At 43.2% G+C, this 18,073-nt stretch overlaps 1 protein-coding gene across 2 annotated transcripts in view; it reads left to right on the forward strand.

Annotated features, from left to right (window-relative positions):
- ZNF292 (zinc finger protein 292) overlaps positions 1 to 18,073 on the forward strand; it is a 404,138-nt gene that overhangs the window by 90,653 nt on the left and 295,412 nt on the right. For both annotated transcript variants that reach the window (XM_053710508.1, XM_053710509.1), the window contains one exon: positions 8,141 to 8,219. In XM_053710508.1, coding sequence (XP_053566483.1) covers positions 8,141 to 8,219 — 79 coding nt within the window. The remainder of the gene's footprint in view (positions 1 to 8,140; positions 8,220 to 18,073) is intronic.

The following is an 18,073-nucleotide window of genomic DNA, read 5'->3' on the forward strand; positions in this document are numbered from 1 at the left end:
TGATTCCCCCCGGTGGGGAAGCCGTGATTGGAGGATTAATCAGATATCATTACTTTATCACATTGTGTACATATACCTGCTTCTTTACCTTATACCTGTCCATAAACCAATCACCAATACTTGGAGAGAACAATGGAAAATTAACATTTTATTACCTTATCTTTTCTATAACCCGCTGGGAGTGTAATTTATTCTACTGGCTGTGGGGATACCACAGGCTAAATTATTTCAAATGCCAATATAAGGATAATGGAAATATTTGTAAACAATTTAATACACTCCAGCAGGTAAAGTGGATCATTGGGAACAAATTAAAGGGGAGACATTTTTTGAGTAAACTGTCCCTTTAAGGGTAGAAACCAGAGTGTCTTAGTAAATGGAGTACATTCAGTAGAAGGGGTTGTTACTAGTTGTCTTCCACAAGGTTCAGTTCTGGGGCCTGTTTAGTTTATCAGAGAGATCACCAAAGGACTACAGGGGAAAGTATGTCTGCTTGCAGATGATACAAACATTTGTAATAGAGTAGATGTTCCAGGGGAGGGGGTATACAAAATGAGAAGTGAAATACAACAATTGAAGGATTGGACAAATGACTGGGATCTAAAGTTTAACATTGCAAAGTGTAAAATTATGTATTTAGGGAAGAAAAATCCAAATGTTAATTACAGGCTCAATGACACTTTACTGACTGTTACAAATGAGGTAACGGAACTTGGGAATTATTATTTCAGATTATTTAAAATTTAGTAAACAATGTAGTATTGGAGCGAGTAAGGCCAGTGGAATGCTTTGGATGTATTGGTAGAGGTGTTTGCATCAGAAATAGCAAGGTTCTTACGCCACTTTACAGATCATAAGTTAGGCCTCATCTTGAGTATTGTGTGCAGTTCTGGAGGCCATATCTTCTGAAGACTATAAACAAACTTGAATCTGTGCAAAGGAGAACTACCAAAATGGTACATGATTTAACAAATAAAACTTACCCGGAGAGGCTCGGTGACCTAAAAATGTATAGCTTAGAAGAGAGATGGGAAAGTGGTGATATGTTAGCAACTTTCAAGTATATTAAATGGCTTGGTAAAGCTGAGGCTGAGTATTTTACATAAAAAGAAAAATTCAAGAACAAGGGGTCATGATCTGAATATACTACCCTTTAGCTTTAGGAGTAATTTGATGAAGCACTTCATTACAGAAAGGGTGATTGAGGTTGTAATAATGCTATCCTACAAACTAGATAAGTTTATACTGTTAGGAAATATCGGGCAGACTGTAATATATTGTATTGTGTGTGTGTGTAAAATATATTCTGCAGTGTTTTCCATGGGTACATTTCATTTAAATAAAACGATAAAAAAAAAAAACTTGTAAGAGACATGACAATATTTGACAAACGCATGCATACAGGAGAAATTTACCATCTAGAAAAGTAGGATGGTGAGAAACGGCAGTTGAGGACTGGAGTGAGAATGATAATAGTTAGATGAGGGCAATTATTAGAAAAGTAGAATTTGTTGCTAAGTTGAGGGGTATGCTACCCTAAGCTCAAATGTCTTCAACGAGCATTTAAAAGAAGGCAGATTTGGGGAAAGTGACAGCAACGAGGGAGAGGGTTACAGAGGGTGGTGCTGCACGAGTTCTGCAGTCTAGCATGAGAAGAGGTGATAATCGAAGATTCGAGGAGAAGATCGTTGTTGGATCTTAGATGGGCGGGCTGCTGGTGTGTATTTGTTTTAGTGTTGATAGGTAGTAGGGAGCGACATTGGCAAGGGCTTTTGTAGGTTTTATTTAATTCTGCTGTGAATGGAGAGCCAATAAATTGACTCGGAGAGGTACAGCAGATACAAAACTGCGGGGAATGTGGATTAGCCTGGCAGAGGCAGGTGGAATGTGGGGGGGGGGTTGGATAGCAAAAAATACAGACCACACTCGCTGGACTTTTGGACAAACTTCATTGCTTCTTTTATTACAGGTGACGTTTTGAGACTTTGTCCCCTTCCGCAGACTAAAGTTTGTCCAAAAGTACAGCAAGTGGGGTCTTTTATTTTTTATTTTTTTTGCTATATACTTTTCTCTTGTTAAGTGTATCCAGTCCACGGATCATCCATTACTTGTGGGATATTCTCCTTCCCAACAGGAAGTTGCAAGAGGATCACCCACAGCAGAGCTGCTATATAGCTCCTCCCCTCACTGCCATATCCAGTCATTCTCTTGCAACTCTCAAAGATGGACGTAGTAAGAGGAGAGTGGTGTATTATAGTTATTTTTTTAACTTCATTCAAAAGTTTGTTATTTTTAAATGGTACCGGAGTGTACTGTTTCATCTCAGGCAGCATTAGAAGAAGAATCTGCCTGTGATTTCTATGATCTTGGCAGAAGTAACTAAGATCCACTGCCGTTCTCACATATTCTGAGGAGTGAGGTAACTTCAGAGGGGGAATGGCGTGCAGTTTTTCCTGCAATGAGGTATGTGCAGTTAATATATTTCTAGGGATGGAATTTGCTAGAAAAATGCTGCTGATACCGGATTAATGTAAGTTAAGCCTTAAATGCAGTGATAGCGACTGGTATCAGACTTATTATCAGAGATACATACTCTTATAAAAGTGTAATATAAAACGTTTGCTGGCATGTTAATCGTTTTTATATATGTTTGGTGACAAAACTTATTGGGGCCTAGTTTTTTTCCACATGGCTGGCTTGATTTTTGCCTAGAAACAGTTTCCTGAAGCTTTCCACTGCTGCAATATGAGTGGGAAGGGCCTATTTTAGTGCTTTTCTGTGCAGTTAAAAATACTGACAGACATTCAGCTTCCCTCTGCATGATACAGGACATCTCTGAAGGGCTCAAAAGGCTTCAAAGTCGTGTTTGAGGAGGGTAACAATCACAGTAGACTGTGACAGTTGTTGTGACTGTGTTTAAAAAACGTTTTTGTCATTTATTATTCTGTTTTTGTTATTAAGGGGTTAATCATCCATTTGCAAGTGGGTGCAATGCTCTGCTGACTTGTTACATACACTGTAAAAATTTTGTTAGTGTAACTGCCTTTTTTCACTGTTATTTCAAATTTTGTCAAAATTTGTTTCTCTTAAAGGCACAGTAACATTTTTTATATTGCTTAACTTGCTTTAAAGTGTTTTCCAAGCTTGCTAGTCTCATTGCTAGTCTGTACAAACATGTCTGAAACAGAGGATCCTTGTTCATTATGTTTAGAAGCCATGGTGGAGCCCCATAGGAGAATGTGTACTAAATGTATTGATTTCACCTTAAACAGTAAAGATCAGTCTTTATCTATAAAAGAATTGTCACCAGAGGGGTCTGTCGAGGGGGAAGTTATGCCGACTAACTCTCCCCACGTGTCGGACCCTTCGCCTCCCGCTCAAGGGACGCACGCTAATATGGCGCCAAGTACATCAGGGACGCCCATAGCGATTACTTAGCAGGACATGGCTGCAATCATGAATAATACCCTGTCAGAGGTATTATCCAGATTGCCTGAATTGAGAGGCAAGCGCGATAGCTCTGGGGTTAGACTAGATACAGAGCGCGTAGATGCTGTAAGAGCCATGTCTGATACTGCGTCACAATATGCAGAACCTGAGGACGGAGAGCTTCAGTCTGTGGGTGACGTCTCTGAATCGGGGAGACCTGATTCAGAGATTTCTAATTTTAAATTTAAGCTTGAGAACCTCCGTGTATTGCTTGGGGAGGTATTAGCTGCTCTGAATGACTGTGACACAATTGCAGTGCCAGAAAAATTGTGTAGGCTGGATAAATACTATGCAGTGCCGGTGAGTACTGATGTTTTTCCAATACCTAAAAGGCTTACAGAAATTATTAGTAAGGAGTGGGATAGGCCCGGTGTGCCCTTTTCCCCACCTCCTATATTTAGAAAAATGTTTCCAATAGATGCCACTACACGGGACTTATGGCAGACTGTCCCTAAGGTGGAGGGAGCAGTTTCTACTTTAGCAAAGCGTACCACTATCCCGGTTGAGGACAGTTGTGGTTTTTTAGATCCAATGGATAAAAAATTAGAGGGTTACCTTAAGAAAATGTTTATTCAACAAGGTTTTATTTTACAGCCCCTTGCATGCATTGCGCCTGTCACTGCTGCAGCGTTCTGGTTTGAGGCCCTGGAAGAGGCCATCCATACAGCTCCATTGACTAAAATTGTTGACAAGCTTAGAACTCTTAAGCTAGCTAACTCATTTGTTTCTGATGCCATTGTTCATTTGACTAAACTAACGGCTAAGAATTACTGATTCGCCATCCAGGCGCGTAGGGCGCTATGGCTCAAATCCTGGTCAGCTGATGTGGCTTCAAAGTCTAAATTACTCAACATTCCTTTCAAGGGGCAGACCTTATTCGGGCCTGGTTTGAAAGAAATTATTGCTGACATTACTGGAGGTAAGGGTTATACCCTTCCTCAGGACAGGGCCAAATCAAAGGCCAAACAGTCTAATTTTCGTGCCTTTTGAAATTTCAAGGCAGGTGCAGCATCAACTTCCTCTGCTTCAAAACAAGAGGGAACTTTTGCTCAATCCAAGCAGGCCTGGAAACCTAACCAGTCCTGGAACAAGGGCAAGCAGGCCAGAAAGCCTGCTGCTGCCTCTAAGACAGCATGAAGGAGCGGCCCCCTATCCGACAACGGATCTAGTAGGGGGCAGACTCTCTCTCTTCGCCCAGGCGTGGGCAAGAGATGTTCAGGATCCCTGGGCGTTGGAGATCATATCTCAGGGATATCTTCTGGACTTCAAAGCTTCTCCTCCACAAGGGAGATTTCACCTTAGATTATCTGCAAACCAGATAAAGAAAGAGGCATTCCTAAGCTGCGTACAAGGTCTCCTTGTAATGGGAGTGATCCATCCAGTTCCGCGGACGGAACAAGGACAGGGGTTTTATTCAAATCTGTTTGTGGTTCCCAAAAAAGAGGGAACCTTCAGACCAATTTTGGATTTAAAGATCCTAAACAAATTCCTCAGAGTTCCGTCATTCAAGATGGAAACTATTCGAACCATTTTACCCATGATCCAAGAGGGTCAGTACATGACCACAGTGGACTTAAAGGATGCCTACCTTCACATTCCGATTCACAAGAATCATCATCAGTTCCTGAGGTTTGCCTTTCTAGACAGGCATCACCAATTTGTAGCTCTTCCATTCGAGTTGGCTACAGCCCCAATAATTTTTACAAAGGTTCTGGGCTCACTTCTGGCGGTCCTAAGACCGCGAGGCATAGCGGTGGCTCCTTACCTGGACGATATCCTGATACAGACGTCAAGCTTTCAAATTGCCAAATCTCATACAGAGATAGTTCTGACATTCCTGAGGTCGCATGGGTGGAAAGTGAATGAAGAAAAGAGTTCTCTATCTCCTCTCACGAGGGTTTCCTTCCTAGGGACTCTTAGATTCTGTAGAAATGAAAATTTACCTGACGGAGTCCAGGTTATCAAAACTTCTAAATGCTTGCCGTGTTCTTCACTCCATTCCGGTGGCTCAGTGCATGGAAGTATTTGGCTTAATGGTAGCAGCGATGGACATAGTGCCATTCGCGCGCCTTCATCTCAGACCGCTGCAATTATGCATGCTCAGTCAGTGGAATGGGGTTTACACAGATTTGTCCCCTCTACTAAATCTGGATCAGGAAACCAGAGATTCTCTTCTCTGGTGGTTATCTCAGGCCCATCTGTCCAAGGGTATGACCTTTCGCAGACCAGATTGGACAATTGTAACAACAGATGCCAGCCTTCTAGGTTGGGGTGCAGTCTGGAACTCCCTGAAGGCTCAGGGTTCATGGACTCAGGAGGAGAAACTCCTCCCAATAAATATTCTGGAGTTAAGAGCAATATTCAATGCTCTTCTGGCTTGGCCTCAGCTAGCAACACTGAGGTTCATCAGATTTCAGTCGGACAACATCACGACTGTGGCTTACATCAACCATCAAGGGGGAACCAGGAGTTCCCTAGCGAAGTCTCCAAGATAATTCGCTGGGCAGAGACTCACTCTTGCCACCTGTCAGCGATCCATATCCCAGGTGTAGAGAACTGGGAGGCGGATTTTCTAAGTCTTCAGACTTTTCATCCGGGGGAATGGGAACTCCATCCGGAGGTGTTTGCTCAATTGGTTCTCCGTTGGGGCAAACCAGAATTGGATCTCATGGTGTCTCGCCAGAACGCCAAGCTTCCTTGTTACGGATCCAGGTCCAGGGACCCAGAAGCGGCACTGATAGATGCTCTAGTAGCGCCTTGGTTCTTCAACCTGGCTTATGTGTTTCCACCATTTCCTCTTCTCCCTCATCTGATTGCCAAAATCAAACCGGAAAGAGCATCGGTGATATTGATAGCGCCTGCGTGGCCACGCAGGACCTGGTATGCAGACCTAGTGGACATGTCATCCTTTCCACCATGGACTCTGCCTCTGAGACAAGACCTTCTAATACAAGGTCCTTTCAATCATCTGAATCTTCTTTCTCTGAGACTGACTGCATGGAGATTGAACGCTTGATCCTATCAAAGCGTGGCTTCTCCGAGTCAGTAATTGATACCTTAATACAGGCACGAAAGCCTGTCACCAGGAAAATTTACCACAAGATATGGCGTAAATATCTTCATTGGTGTGAATCCAAGAATTACTCATGGAGTAGGGTTAGGATTCCTAGGATATTGTCCTTCCTCCAAGAGAGTTTGGACAAAGGATTATCAGCTAGTTCTTTAAAGGGACAGATTTCTGCTCTGTCTATTCTTTTACAGAAGCGTCTGCCAGAAGTTCCAGACATTCAGGCATTTTGTCAGGCTTTAGTTAGAATTAAGCCTGTGTTTAAACCTGTTGCTCCTCCATGGAGCTTAAACTTGGTTCTTAAAGTTCTTCAAGGGGTTCCGTTTGAACCCCTTCATTCTATTGATATCAAACTTCTTTCATGGAAAGTTCTTTTTCTGATGGCTATTTCCTCGGCTCGAAGAGTCTCGGAGTTATCTGCCTTACATTGTGATTCTCCTTATCTGATCTTTCATTCAGATAAAGTTGTTCTGCGTACAAAACCTGGGTTTTTACCTAAGGTGGTTTCTAACAAGAATATCAATCAAGAGATTGTTGTTCCATCATTATGTCCTAATCCTTCTTCAAAGAAGGAACGTCTTTTGCATAATCTAGACGTAGTCCGTGCCTTGAAGTTTTACTTATAGGCTACTAAAGATTTTCGCCAAACATCTGCCCTGTTTGTTGTTTACTCTGGACAGAGGAGAGGTCAGAAGGCCTCGGCAACCTCTCTTTCTTTTTGGCTTCGGAGTATATTCCGTTTAGCCTATGAGACTGCTGGACAGCAGCCTCCTGAAAGATTACAGCTCATTCTACTAGAGCTGTGGCTTCCACCTGGGCCTTTAAAAATGAGGCCTCTGTTGAACAGATTTGCAAGGCTGCAACTTGGTCTTCCCTTCATACTTTTTCCAAATTTTACAAATTTGATACTTTTGCTTCTTCGGAGGCAGTGGTTCCTTCCGTTTAAGTTCCTGCCTTGTCCCTCCCATCATCCGTGTACTTTAGCTTTGGTATTGGTATCCCACAAGTAATGGATGATCCGTGGACTGGATACACTTAACAAGAGAAAACATAATTTATGCTTACCTGATAAATTTATTTCTCTTGTAGTGTATCCAGTCCACGGCCTGCCCTGTCCTTTTCAGGCAGGTCTAAATTTTAATTAAACTACAGTCACCACTGCACCCTATGGTTTCTCCTTTTCTCGGCTTGTTTCGGTCGAATGACTGGATATGGCAGTGAGGGGAGGAGCTATATAGCAGCTCTGCTGTGGGTGATCCTCTTGCAACTTCCTGTTGGGAAGGAGAATATATCTCACAAGTAATGGATGATCCGTGGACTGGATACACTACAAGAGAAATAAATTTATCAGGTAAGCATAAATTATGTTTTTTTTTTCCTGGCTCCCTGGTTGTTGCCTTTACATATGTAGGTGTGTCTGTATAGAATATGCCTATATAAAAAAAACAGTGGTTCTTTAGAGGAGTCATTTCCCACCTAAAAGATGGTTTCCAGCTCTTTATAAGGCCATAGCCTTTGTTGTTGAATGCTTCTTAGAAATCTGAGCCATGATACAGAAGTATTTTTTTTTTCTTCTCTCTGCAGAAGCTGCGTTGAACTTCTCTTGTGTCTGCCACTTGAATTATCTGATGATCGATGGAGAACATTTCAGTCTGTAATTCAGGTACAGTTTATTTCTTTCTAGTTGCTGAAATACCTTTTAGTCATAATGTATAGAAAGTCAAACAATTTACAGCATCAAAGTCAACATGGAAGACTGTTGAGAGACCATTGCGGATTATAATTTGTGGAATCTCTAGTTTCTTTCATGTAATTGGCAAGAGTCCATGAGCTAGCTAGTGAAGTGGGAGAGGCAAAGTTTCCCAAACCTCAAAATGCCTTTAAATACACCCCTCACCACACCCACAATTCAGTTTTACAAACTGTGCCTCCCTATGGAGGTGGTGAAGTAAGTTTGTGCTTGATTTTCTTCTGTGATATGCGCTTCACAGCATTTTGAAGCCTGATTCCTCTGAGTACAGTGTTTGTCAGAGGGATGTGAAGGGAGTATCGACTATTGATTCTATGGTTTTTCTCACAGGAAATCTTTTCAAAGGTTCTTTGTTATCGGTCGTAGAGATTCATCTCCTACCTCCCTTTTCAGATCGACAACATACTCTCATATTCCAATACCTCTACTGATACTGTTTCAGTACTGGTTTGGCTATCTGCTATATGTGGATGGGTGTCATTTGGTAAGTATGTTTTCATTACTTAAGACACTCTCAGCTATGGTTTGGCACTTTATGTATTAATATAAAGTTTTAAATATATGTATTGTACTTCTATTTGCCATGAGTCAGGTTTATGTATATTTCCTTTTGCAGACTATCAGTTTCAAAATTGGGAAACATGTTTAGGAAGTTATTTTTTCTTACCTGGGGTATAGTCTTTTCTTCAAAACTGACTGCTTTTTCGTTAAGTTATGCGGGGAAAATTAGGCTTGCGAGGTCGCAAAATGCTGATATTTATTGCGTCAATCTTGGCACAAGAATTTTTTTTCCCGCAAAGGTACGTTCGGTGACGCAAATTTGTAATTTCCGCCGTCTTAGTTGATGCTAAGTTTCCTTGCACAAGGTTGCGTCTCATGACGCGAGTTGCGTAATCTCTGGATGTTGGCGCCAAAAAAATTAATTTCTCTTGTAAGGTGTATCCAGTCCACCGGTTCATCCATTACTTGTGGGATATTCTCCTTCCCAACAGGAAGTTGCAAGAGGACACCCACAGCAGAGCTGTCTATATAGCTCCTCCCCTAACCCCCACCCCCAGTCATTCTCTTTGCAACTCTCGACAAGATAGGAAGTATAGAGTGATATGTGGTGACTTAGTGTAGTTTTGCCTTCAATCAAGAGTTTGTTATTTTTAAACCGTACCAGCGTTGTACTGTTTTACTCTCAGACAGAAATTAGAAGAAGAATTCTGCCTGGAGGTTGATGATCTTAGCGGTTTGTAACTAAGGTCCATTGCTGTTCTCACACATAACTGAAGAGTATGGGATAACTTCAGTTGGGGGAACGGTCTGCAGATTACCTGCTTTGAGGTATGTTCAGTACTTTAATTTCTCTTACTTGGTGTATTCAGTCCACGGATTCATCCTTACTTGTGGGATATTCTCAATCCCTACAGGAAGTGGCAAAGAGAGCACACAGCAAGCTGTCCATATAGCTCCCCTCAGGCTCCGCCCCCCCCAGTCATTCTCTTTGCCGCTCTAACAAGTAGCATCTCCACGGGAGGGTAAAGAGTTTTTATTTTCAAATCATTGTCACGACCGATGCCAGTCTGTTAGGCTGGGGTGCGGTCTGGAACTCCCTGAAGGCTCAGGGGCTATGGTCTCGGGAAGAATCTCTTCTCCCGATAAACATTTTGGAGCTGAGAGCGATATTCAATACGCTCCAGGCGTGGCCTCAACTAGCAGAGGCCAAATTCATCAGATTTCAGTCGGACAACATCACGACTGTAGCGTACATCAATCATCAGGGAGGAATAAAGAGTTCCCTAGCAATGAAGGAAGTATCCAAGATTATCAAATGGGCGGAGGATCACTCCTGCCATCTATCTGCAATTCACATCCCAGGGGTAGACAACTGGGAGGCGGATTTTCTGAGTCGTCAGACTTTCCATCCGGGGGAGTGGGAACTCCACCCGGAGGTTTTTGCTCAGCTGACCTAGCTATGGGGCATTCCAGAATTGGATCTGATGGCGTCCCGTCAGAACACCAAACTTCCCCTTTACGGATCCAGATCCAGGGATCCCAAGGCGGCGTTGATAGATGCATTAACAGCGCCTTGGTCATTCAGTCTAGCTTATGTCTTTCCACCGTTTCCTCTTCTCCCTCGGCTAGTAGCCAGAATCAAACAGGAGAAGGCTTCGGTAATTCTGATAGCGCCTGCGTGGCCGCGCAGGACTTGGTATGCAGACCTTGTGGACATGTCATTGGTCCCACCATGGAAACTGCCATCGAGGCAGGATCTTCTAATTCAAGGTCCTTTCAAGCATCCAAATCTAGTTTCTCTGCAACTGACTGCTTGGAGATTGAACGCTTAATTCTAGCTAAGCGTGGTTTCTCTGATTCAGTGATAGACACTCTGATACAGGCCAGGAAGCCTGTCACCAGGAAAATTTACCATAAGATATGGCGGAAATATCTTTGTTGGTGTGAATCCAAGGGTTACTCGTGGAGTAAGGTTAGGATTCCAAGGATATTGTCTTTTCTCCAAGAAGGATTGGAGAAAGGTCTGTCAGCTAGTTCCTTAAAGGGACAGATATCTGCTCTGTCTATCCTGTTACATAAGCGTCTGGCAGCTGTACCAGACGTCCAGGTGTTTGCACAGGCCTTAGTTAGAATCAAGCCTGTTTACAAGCCTGTGGCTCCTCCATGGAGTCTAAATTTAGTTCTTTCAGTTCTTCAAAGGGTTCCGTTTGAACCTTTGCATTCCATAGATATCAAGTTATTATCTTGGAAAGTTTTGTTTTTAGTAGCCATTTCTTCTGCCCAAAGAGTTTCTGAATTGTCTGCTTTGCAGTGTAATTCACCCTATCTGGTGTTCCATGCAGATAAGGTTGTTTTGCGTACCAAACCTGGTTTTCTTCCAAAAGTGGTTTCTAATAAGAATATTAACCAGGAAATAATTGTTCCTTCTCTGTGTCCTAATCCAGTTTCTAGGAAGGAACGACTTTTACACAATCTTGACGTGGTTCGTGCCTTAAAATTCTATTTAAAGGCAACTAAGGATTTCAGTCAAACATCATCCTTGTTTGTTGTATATTCTGGTAAGAGGAGAGGTCAGAAAGCGACTGCTACCTCTCTTTCCTTCTGGCTGAAAAGCATCATCCGATTGGCTTATGAGACTGCTGGACAGCAGCCTCCTGAACGAATTACAGCTCATTCCACCAGAGCTGTGGCTTCCACATGGGCTTTCAAGAACGAGGCTTCTGTTGAACAGATTTGTAAGGCAGCGACTTGGTCTTCACTGCATACATTTGCCAAATTTTACAAATTCGATACTTTTGCTTCTTCGGAGGCTATTTTTGGGAGAGAGGTTTTGCAGGCAGTGGTGCCTTCCGTTTAGGTTACCTGACTTGTTCCCTCCCTTCATCCGTGTCCTATTGCTTTGGTATTGGTATCCCACAAGTAAGGATGAATCCGTGGACTGAATACACCAAGTAAGAGAAAATAGAATTTATGCTTACCTGATAAATTACTTTCTCTTACAGGTGTATTCAGTCCACGGCCCGCCCTGATATTTGTCAGGTTCAAATTTAATTTACAATAACTACAGTCACCACTGCACCTTATGGTTCTCCTTTTTCTCCTAACCGTCGGTCGAATGACTGGGGGGGCGGAGCCTGAGGGGAGCTATATGGACAGCTTTGCTGTGTGCTCTCTTTGCCACTTCCTGTAGGGATTGAGAATATCCCACAAGTAAGGATGAATCCGTGGACTGAATACACCTGTAAGAGAAAGTAATTTATCAGGTAAGCATAAATTCTGTTTTCTAGAGAAAGGATAAGTTCTAGAAAATGCTGACAGAACCTTGTGTATATTGAGGTAAGCTAGATGCAGTGATTTTGCAACGACTGGGATCATGCTTACAAAGTGGGGTAATACTCATGTTAATACTCAAATTAATTAGTGACAAAACGTTTACATGTTTCATAAATGGGATGTTTTTTTCTCTGAGGGTGATAAGTCTTTAGTTGGGGCCTAGTTTTCCACATGGCATAGTCAGATACTCCTAGGAGTATTTCCTTAAGGCCCCTCTGACATCGAGTACATGGTGGCAGGGGCCTATTTTCGCGCTTTAGTTGCGCAGTTTCTTTCAGACTGAGACATCCAGCTTCCCTAGAGGAGTCCTCTTGCATCTGAGGACCACTATAGAGGGATTATTTCTTCCCTAATCGTATTTGAGGGCAGGTAGGAGCCACAGCGGTGGCAAGGTGTTTAACGGTCTCTTACCGGTGGTTGACGTTTTTTAAATCCGGTTTGGGGGCTAAGGGGTTAATCATCCATTTGCAAGTGGGTGCAATGTTGCTTTAGTCCCTTACACTGTAAAAATGTTGAAGTCTTTACTACATTTTAACACTGTTTTGCAGTTTAAGTGTTAGTTTTTTTCTCTTTAAGGCACAGTTCCGTTTTTGTTTAATTGCTGTTTCACATTTATTAAAGTGTTTTCCAAGCTTGCTGGTGTCATTACTAGTCTGTTAAACATGTCTGACATAGAGGAAACTCCTTGTTCAATATGTTTAGAAGCCATTGTGGAACCCCCTCTTAGAATGTGTACCAAATGTACTGAAGTATCTATAAAGACCATATTATGGCTTTTAAAGATTTTTCACCAGAGAATTCTCAGACTGAAAAAGGGAGGTTATGCCATCTAGCTCTCCCCATGTGTCAGAACCTATAACTCCCGCCTAAGTGACGCCAAGTACATCTAGCGCGTCTAATTCTTTTACCTTACAGGATATGGCGGCAGTTATGAATTCTACCCTCGTAGAGGTATTGTCCAAACTTCCAGGGTTACAAGGAAAGCGAGACCGCTCTGGGGCTAGAACAAATACAGAGCTTTCTGACGCTTTAATAGCTGTGTCCGATATACCCTCACTAGGCTCCGAAGCCGGTGCAAGGGAGTTTCTATCTGAGGGTGACATTTCAGATTCAGGGAAGGCTTTACTTCAGTCCGATTCTGAAATGACAGCGTTTAAATTTAAGCTCGAACACCTCCGCTTATTGCTCAGGGAGGTTTTAGCGACTCTGGATGACTGTGACCCCATTGTGGTTCCAGAGAAATTGTGTAAAATGGACAAATACTTTGCAGTGCCTGTTTACACTGTTTTTCCAGTCCCTAAGAGGTTTTCGGAAATTATTACTAAGGAATGGGATAGACCAGGTGTGCCGTTCTCTCCCCCTCCTGCTCGTGGCAGACGGTCCCTAAGGTGTAGGGAGCAGTCTCTACCCTAGCTAAGCGTACAACTATCCCTGTCGAGGACAGTTGTGCTTCCCTAGATCCTATGGATAAAAAAATTGGAGGGTTTCCTTAAGAAATTTTTTATTAATCAAGGTTTTATTCTCCAGCCTCTTACATGCATTGCTCCAGTTACTGCTGCAGCGCCTTTTTGGTTCGAGTCTCTTGAGGAGGCTCTACAGGTGGAGACCCCGTTAGATGATATCTTAGACAGGATTAAAGCTCTTAAGTTAGCTAATTCCTTTATTTCTGACGCCGTTTTTCATTTAACCAAGCTAACAGCTAAGAATTCAGGTTTTGCTATTCTGGCGCGTAGGGCGCTATGGCTTAAGTCCTGGCCAGCAGACGTTACTTCAAAGTCTAAGCTTCTTAACATCCCCTTCAAAGGACAGACCCTATTCGGGCCTGGCTTGAAGGATATCATCTCTGACATTACCGGAGGAAAAGGTCACGCCCTTCCTAGGAATAAGTCCAATAAATTAAGGACCAAACAGAATAATTTTCGTTCCTTTCGAAACTTCAAGGGTGCCGCAGCTTCGGCTTCCTCTAATGCAAAACAAGAGGGAAATTTGCCCAGTCCAAACCAGTCTGGAGACCTAACCAGACTTGGAACAAAGGGAAGCAGGCCAAAAAGCCTGCTGCTGCCTCTAAGACAGCATGAAGGGGTAGCCCCCGATCCGGGACCGGATCTAGTCGGGGGCAGACTTTCTCTCTTCGCCCAGGCTTGGGCAAGAGACGTCCAGGATCCCTGGGCACTAGAGATGGTTTCCCAGGGATATCTTCTGGAATTCGAAGGTTCATCTCCAAAGGGGAGATTTCATCTCTCACAACTATCTGCAAATCAGATAGAGAGAGGCATTCTTACGTTGCGTTCAAGACCTACTGGTTATGGGAGTGATCCACCCAGTTCCAAGAGAGGATCAGGGACAGGGTTTCTATTCAAACCTGTTTATAGTTCCCAAAAAAGAGGGAACTTTCAGACCAATCTTGGATCTCAAGATCCTAAACAAATTTCTCAGGGTCCCATCCTTCAAGATGGAGGCGATCCGAACCATCCTCCCTATGATCCAGGAGGGTCAATATATGACTACCGTTGACTTAAAGGATGCTTAACTCCACATTCCGATTCACAGAGCATCATCAGTTCCTCAGGTTGGCCTTCCTAGACAGGCATTACCAGTTTGTGGCTCTTCCCTTCGGTTTAGCCACGGCGCCAAGAGTCTTTACAAAGGTTCTAGGGTCCCTTCTGGCGGTTCTAAGGCCACGGGGCATAGTGGTGGCTCCTTACATAGACGTCATTCTGATCCAGGCGTCAACTTTTCAAACCGCCAAGTTCCATACGGACATTGTTCTGGCCTTTCTGAGGTCTCATGGGTGGAAAGTGAACAAAGAAAAGAGTTCACTCTCTCTTCTTACAAGAGTTTCCTTCCTAGGAACTCTGATAGATTCAGTAGAAATGAAAATTTTTCTGACAGAGGCCAGGATATCAAAGCTTCTAACTTCCTGCCGTGTTCTTCATTCCACTTCTCGGCCGTCAGTGGCTCAGTGTATGGAAATGATCGGCCTAATGGTAGCGGCAATGGACATAGTTCCGTTTGCCCGTCTACATCTCAGACCACTGCAACTTTGCATGCTCAATCAGTGGAATGGGGACTACACAGATTTGTCTCCTTTGTTAAATCTGGATCAAGAGACCAGGGATTCTCTTCTCTGGTGGTTATCTCGGGTCCATCTGTCCAGGGGAATGAGTTTCCGCAGGCCAGAATGGACTATAGTGACGACAGATGCCAGCCTTCTGGGCTGGGGCGCAGTCTTGAACTCCCTGACTGCTCAGGGTTCGTGGACTCAGGAGGAAGCCCTCCTTCCGATAAACATTCTGGAACTAAGAGCGATATTCAATGCTCTTCAGGCTTGGCCTCAGCTAGCTTCGGTCAGATTCATCAGATTTCAGTAGGACAATATCACGACGGTAGCCTATATCGACCATCAGGGGGGTAACAAGGAGTCCCCTGGCAATGATGGAGGTTTCCAAGATAATTCTATGGGCAGAGGTTCACTCTTGCCATCTCTCAGCTATCCATATCCCAGGAGTAGAGAACTGGGAGGCGGATTTTCTAAGTCGGCAGACCTTTCATCCGGGGGAGTGGGAACTCCATCCGGAGGTATTTGCCCAGCTGATTCAACCATGGGGCAAACCAGAACTGGATCTGATGGCGTCTCGTCAGAACGCCAAGCTTCCTTGTTACAGGTCCAGGTCAAGGGATCCCCAGGCAGCGCTGATAGATGCTCTAGCAGTGCCCTGGTCCTTCAGCCTGGCTTATGTGTTTGCACCATTTCCTCTGCTCCCTCGTCTGATTGCCAAGATCAAGAAGGAGAGAGCTTCAGCGATTTTTATAGCACCTGCGTGGCCACGCAGGACTTGGTATGCAGATCTGGTGGACATGTCATCCTTTCCACCATGGACTCTGCCGCTGAGGCAGGACCTTCTACTCCAAGGTCCATTCAAACATCCAAATCTAATTTCTCTGCGTCTGACTGCTTGGAGATTGAACGCTTGATTCTATCAAAACGTGGTTTCTCCGAGTCGGTCATTGATACCTTGATTCAGGCTCGAAAGCTTGTCACCAGGAAAATCTATCATAAGATATGGTGTAAATATATTCATTGGTGTGAATCCAAGGGTTACTCATGGAGTAAAGTCAGGATTCCTAGGATACTATCTTTTCTCCAAGAAGGATTGGAAAAGGGATTATCAGCTAGTTCCTTAAAGGGACAGATCTCTGCTCTGTCTATTCTTTTGCACAAGCGTCTGGCAGATGTTCCTGACGTTCAGGCGTTTTGTCAGGCTTTAGTTAGAATCAAGCCTTTGTTTAAACCTGTTGCTCCGCCGTGGAGTTTAAATTTAGTTCTTAAAGTTCTTCAAGTGGTTCCGTTTGAAGCTTTGCATTCCATAGATATCACACTTTTATCTTGGAAAGTTCTGTTCTTAGTAGCTATCTCTTCGGCTCGAAGAGTTTCTGAGCTATCTGCCTTACAGTGTGATTCCCCTTATCTGATCTTCCATGCAGATAAGGTAGTTTTGCGTACCAAACCTGTTGTCACTGTGTCCTAATCCTTCTTCAAAGGAGGAACATCTGTTACACAATCTTGACGTGGTTCGTGCTTTAAAGTTTTATTTACAAGTTACTAAGGATTTTCGTCAAACATCTGCATTGTTTGTTTGTCTACTCTGGGAGGAGGAGGGCCAAAAGGCTTCGGCAACTTTCTCTTTCTTTTTGGCTGAGAAGCATAATCCGGTTAGTTTATGAGACTGCTGGCCAGCAGCCTCCTGAAAGAATTACAGCTCATTCTACTAGAATGCTTCCACTTGGGCTTTTAAACATGAGACCTCTGAACAGATTTGTAAGGCGGCGACTTGGTCTTCGCTTCATACTTTTTCTAAATTCTACAAATTTGAAACTTTTGCTTCCTCGGAGGCTATTTTTGGGAGAAAGGTCTTGCAGGCAGTGGTGCCTTCCATTTAAGTTCCTGCCTTGTCCCTCCCTTCATCCGTGTCCTAAAGCTTTGGTATTGGCATCCCACAAGTAATGGATGAACCCGTGGACTGGATACACCTTACAAGAGAAAACAAAATTTATGCTTACCTGATAAATTTCTTTCTCTTGTGGTGTATCCAGTCCACGGCCCGCCCTGTCACTTTAAGGCAGGTGTTTTTTATTTTTAAAACTACAGTCACCACTGCACCCTATAGTTTCTCCTTTTTCTTACTTGTCTTCGGTCGAATGACTGGAGGTGGGGGTTAGCGGAGGAGCTGTATAGACAGCTCTGCTGTGGGTGTCCTCTTGCAACTTCCTGTTGGGAAGGAGAATATCCCACAAGTAATGGATGAACCTGTGGACTGGATACACCACAAGAGAAATAAATTTATCAGGTAAGCATAAATTTTGCGTTGTGCGTCATATTTCCCGCCAAATTTTGTTATTTAAACCCCACTTCCTATATGCCTCTTGCCTTTTTTTATGCTCAGAGGGCTATGCTGTTTGCATTTTTTCCCATTCCTGAAACTGCCATATAAGGAAATTGATCATTTTGCTTTATATGTTGCTTTTTTTCCCCTTACATTTGCAAGATGTCTCAATCTGATCCTGTCTCAGAAACCACTGTTGGAACCCTGCTGCCTAGTACCAGTTCTACTAAAGATAAGTGTATCTGTTGTAATTTAGTGGAGATTATATCTCCAGCTGTGGTACGTATTAGTTGTCATAAGCTTTCACATGCAGAGAATGTATCCATCAGTACTAGTACAATGCCTGTTTTTCCTTCAATATCTAATGTACATGATATCCCTGTGAATATAAAAGATTTTATTGCTGATGCGATTCAGAAGGCTTTGTCTGCTATTCCGCCTTCTAATAAATGTAAAAGGTATTTTAAAACTTCTCATAAAGTTGATGAAATTTCAAATGACCGACAACATACTGAATTATCCTCCTCCTGATGAGGATCTATCTGATAC

Source organism: Bombina bombina, chromosome 4 (assembly GCF_027579735.1).
Source record: "Bombina bombina isolate aBomBom1 chromosome 4, aBomBom1.pri, whole genome shotgun sequence".
NCBI lineage: Eukaryota > Metazoa > Chordata > Amphibia > Anura > Bombinatoridae > Bombina > Bombina bombina.